Below are 3,364 nucleotides of genomic sequence, written 5' to 3' on the forward strand. Positions count from 1 at the left end.
ACAGCATTTTCATTTTTGGCTAAAACACTGTACCAAAGCATTTCCCTGAACTAAACCTGATGATTGGGATGCAACTAACCCAACAGAACATCTGCTGCCAGAAGCTGCTCCATCACACTGTCCAGGATGTAGGACTGAAACTCCTTCTGCTGGGTTCTGGTGGAGCGCTCTGGTGCGGCCTGAATACACAGAGCAAAGTTAGTGTTTCTGCCCAACAGATGGACACTCCCACATTAGCTTCTAATTAGCAGCATGCAAAGCGCTGCAGGGCGATAGAAAAGAAAGCTAGAACGACACGCACTACAGAAATTCTGTAGCTTCAGGTAACATTACTGGCAACAAAATGAAATGTTCATTTCGAGTAGATATCTGAAATGATCTCACCTCTAGCAGAAGATCAATGATGGGGGTCTGTTTGCTGGCAGGTGTCATGCACAGGTTGTCCATGATGAGGACCCTCATGAAGTCAAAGACGTACTTCTTGGCTGGGTGGTTGGTCAGGTAGGTTTTATTGCCTACATTACAGTATTCTGACTGGCTGCGGTTCATGCCTGTATCCGTCACAAAGGCTTTGAACTCTTCTGTGGGAGAGCTTGCTTCATCATCCAAATCACTCACCTGAGGAAAACAAGTCATTTTTCATCTACACAACCAACTGCGACTTGAACATCAAAAGGACAAATTCTCAAAGGCCTGAGCACCCAAAAGCCAGTTACAATAACAAACAAAGAGAACAATAGCATACCATTTCAGAGTAGGGCCGTATATTGAAGGGGAAAACTGTAGCAGCAAGTGTACACAGGAAGTCCGGGCTGTGCCACATGGGTGCCAGATCTGGGATGTTGTGATAGAGGTAACGGAAAAACTGCATGAGAGTGATGGGATATTCTCTCAGCCAGGAACCCTCTTCCTCTGATTGCCAAGGCTGCAGGTTAGATAAAGAGAAATATCAAAAGCTATGTCAGCTTGTGCTGTGAGCTTATTTAAAGGGCCTGCGGTCACAAGAATAACCTGTATTTCTAGGTCTCTGCAGTAAAAACAATTCATCTTAACATAATACCATTTAAAAAAAAAAAATTTCACTTTGAGCACCAGTTTGTCACTAATTTGCCATTTCATTCAGAATTCTTCATCAGCTGATAGTATAAAAGCTTTGATAAACTACCAAATGACAACAATCATCCCAATGTCAGCAGATGCTCCTGGGACACATATTTCTGAGGCATGGTGGCTTGGAGACTCACCAGGTTGAGCATGCTGCGCAGCATGGCCAGGAGCAGGAACGCTGCTTCAGTGCACATGTTGTGAATGGAGCCCACCACTGTAGCACTGGAGGCTGGGACGCCAAATATAAACGTCCAGATAGAGTCCAGGTCAAACTGTGTGAGGAGATGGGTACAACTCAATAATAATTAATTAATTATTATTATTATTATTAAATGTATATTACACAATTTATTAAACTGTATTAAGTTATTATGAAATCTAATTAAATCATATTATTAACAAATTATTCAACAATAATTGTGTGGTTTAAAAAGTAAAAGAATGCCTTTTAATGGTTTACAAAGTAAAAGAGTGACACTTCAATGCTCTCACAGGAAACAGTCACAAGGGCAGATGGTAAACATTTATATAAAGCATGCATGAATGAATGGATGATACAGCAAAGACATTTTTTTGAACAGTATTATAGTTAACATGGAGCATGTCACCTTAAAAAACTGTTGAAAACAAGTTTTGAGATCACACTGAAAATGTGGGATTTCAAATCCTATTTAAATGTAAATTTAAATTAAATTTAAAAACAAAAAAACAAAAGAAAGAAAGAAAGAAAAAGAAAGAAAGAATATGATGTAAAATGGATTTAGATTCTGCACTATTTCTAGGTCACTAATAATATAAGCAAATTGGTGAAACTGAGCATGTGAAGTATTTTCAATAGTGTCTCAGAGATGTGGAACATGATATGGATTGTGAGATCACACATACAAACAAAGACACAGTGAAGACATTCAAGTTTGATTAGTAGGGAAAAAAGGTTTGCATACTGACATGTACCTGCAGGCTGTCAGGCAGCTCTGTGATTGGTTGCTGGAGGAAAAGGGCCATGAGCATGAAGTAGATCTCTGGAACGTTGGTGTGTTTGGGCAGTAGAGTTTGCAACACAGGGAATCCTGGGAAATGGCAGGCATCTCGGTTGATTTCACGCACCGTTGACCTGCCCCCTGCGCTGCGGCCCACATTAAAACCTGAAAGGAGGTACAAGCAAAAAAACATAAATAAAAGCCCCACAAATCATTTTACAATACTAAATTTTACAATACTAGTTATTATTATTATCATATTGTTATACTGTATAATTATAGTTCCTTTTTAACTTAAAATGCATGTTCACCCAGAACAGTGCCAATCTTATTAGTGAGCACAGAGTCTGTGTGGTCCAGCCAGCCTCCTCCCGACAGGCCCTCTTTAAACCGGCTCAGGATGGATTGGTTACTCATCAACACCACCAAGATTAAGAGAGCAGCCGTCACTGTGCTGGAGTGAATGTGTTCTTCCATAAACATCAGCAACCAATCAAAACCCAAAGTGCGCACAAGCTCTTCACAAGCCCTGCGGAAATTAGCAGAAAGAAAAATTTAGTGGTGGGGTGATTAATATAAAAGTAAATCTTACAAATTTGGTTTATAATGTTTTACGTTATGAGGCTTTATTTACAGACAATTAAATGGTGCACTTTGACATTTTTCATATACACAAAAATAAATAAAATACTGAGTGCACTGATAATAGATAAAAGCACTTGGGCTGCACATATCCAAAGTGTCTAGTTCCATCTGTATCCAATCCCAGATAACAGCCCTAAACCAGCAAGCTTAGGTAACAATGTTACAGATGCTGTAAAATGCAGTGCAGCTCTCGGAAGTCTAATAATCCACCCTTGATTTAATAAGGCTCACTGTGCATTAACAATGTTCTTCTCTTTGCAGCTGAAGAGCAGTTTGAGCAGGATATCCAGTAGTCTGTTCCGCAGAAGAATCAAGTTGGATGACAAGAGGCCTCCAAACTCATCATCAGCTCCTGAAAACACCCAGGAAGAAGAGTAAGACCACTGAAAGGAGAAATTATACTGCTAACCTTTTTGACTCATTTTAAGCTCCTGGTATCTTAAGATATCTCATAATTAGGCCTAGACGAAATCTGCAGATTTTCCAGTGCTGATTTTAGCGGGAATCTACAGAAATTATTTACATGAAGCTTACTCTGCACTCTTATTGATAGCTGAAACCCCCAAATTAGGCAAAATATTTCAGAAATGCACAAGGGGTGTCAGATTTTTATTAACCACATAGCGTTCCAA

General features: G+C 39.6%; 1 protein-coding gene across 1 annotated transcript in view; it reads right to left on the reverse strand.

Annotated features, from left to right (window-relative positions):
- Window positions 1-3,364, reverse strand: part of LOC107661255 (WD repeat and FYVE domain-containing protein 3) — an 83,102-nt gene that overhangs the window by 25,068 nt on the left and 54,670 nt on the right. Inside the window, exons 29-35 of the mRNA XM_016450754.1 lie at window positions 2,964-3,084; window positions 2,399-2,616; window positions 2,056-2,252; window positions 1,245-1,379; window positions 746-925; window positions 385-618; window positions 80-179 (exon numbers count right to left, since the gene is read on the reverse strand). Coding sequence (XP_016306240.1) covers window positions 80-179; window positions 385-618; window positions 746-925; window positions 1,245-1,379; window positions 2,056-2,252; window positions 2,399-2,616; window positions 2,964-3,084 — 1,185 coding nt within the window. The remainder of the gene's footprint in view (window positions 1-79; window positions 180-384; window positions 619-745; window positions 926-1,244; window positions 1,380-2,055; window positions 2,253-2,398; window positions 2,617-2,963; window positions 3,085-3,364) is intronic.

Source organism: Sinocyclocheilus anshuiensis, unplaced genomic scaffold, assembly GCF_001515605.1.
Source record: "Sinocyclocheilus anshuiensis isolate Anshui unplaced genomic scaffold, SAMN03320099.WGS_v1.1 scaffold1365, whole genome shotgun sequence".
In the NCBI taxonomy this organism is placed as follows: Eukaryota; Metazoa; Chordata; class Actinopteri; order Cypriniformes; family Cyprinidae; genus Sinocyclocheilus; species Sinocyclocheilus anshuiensis.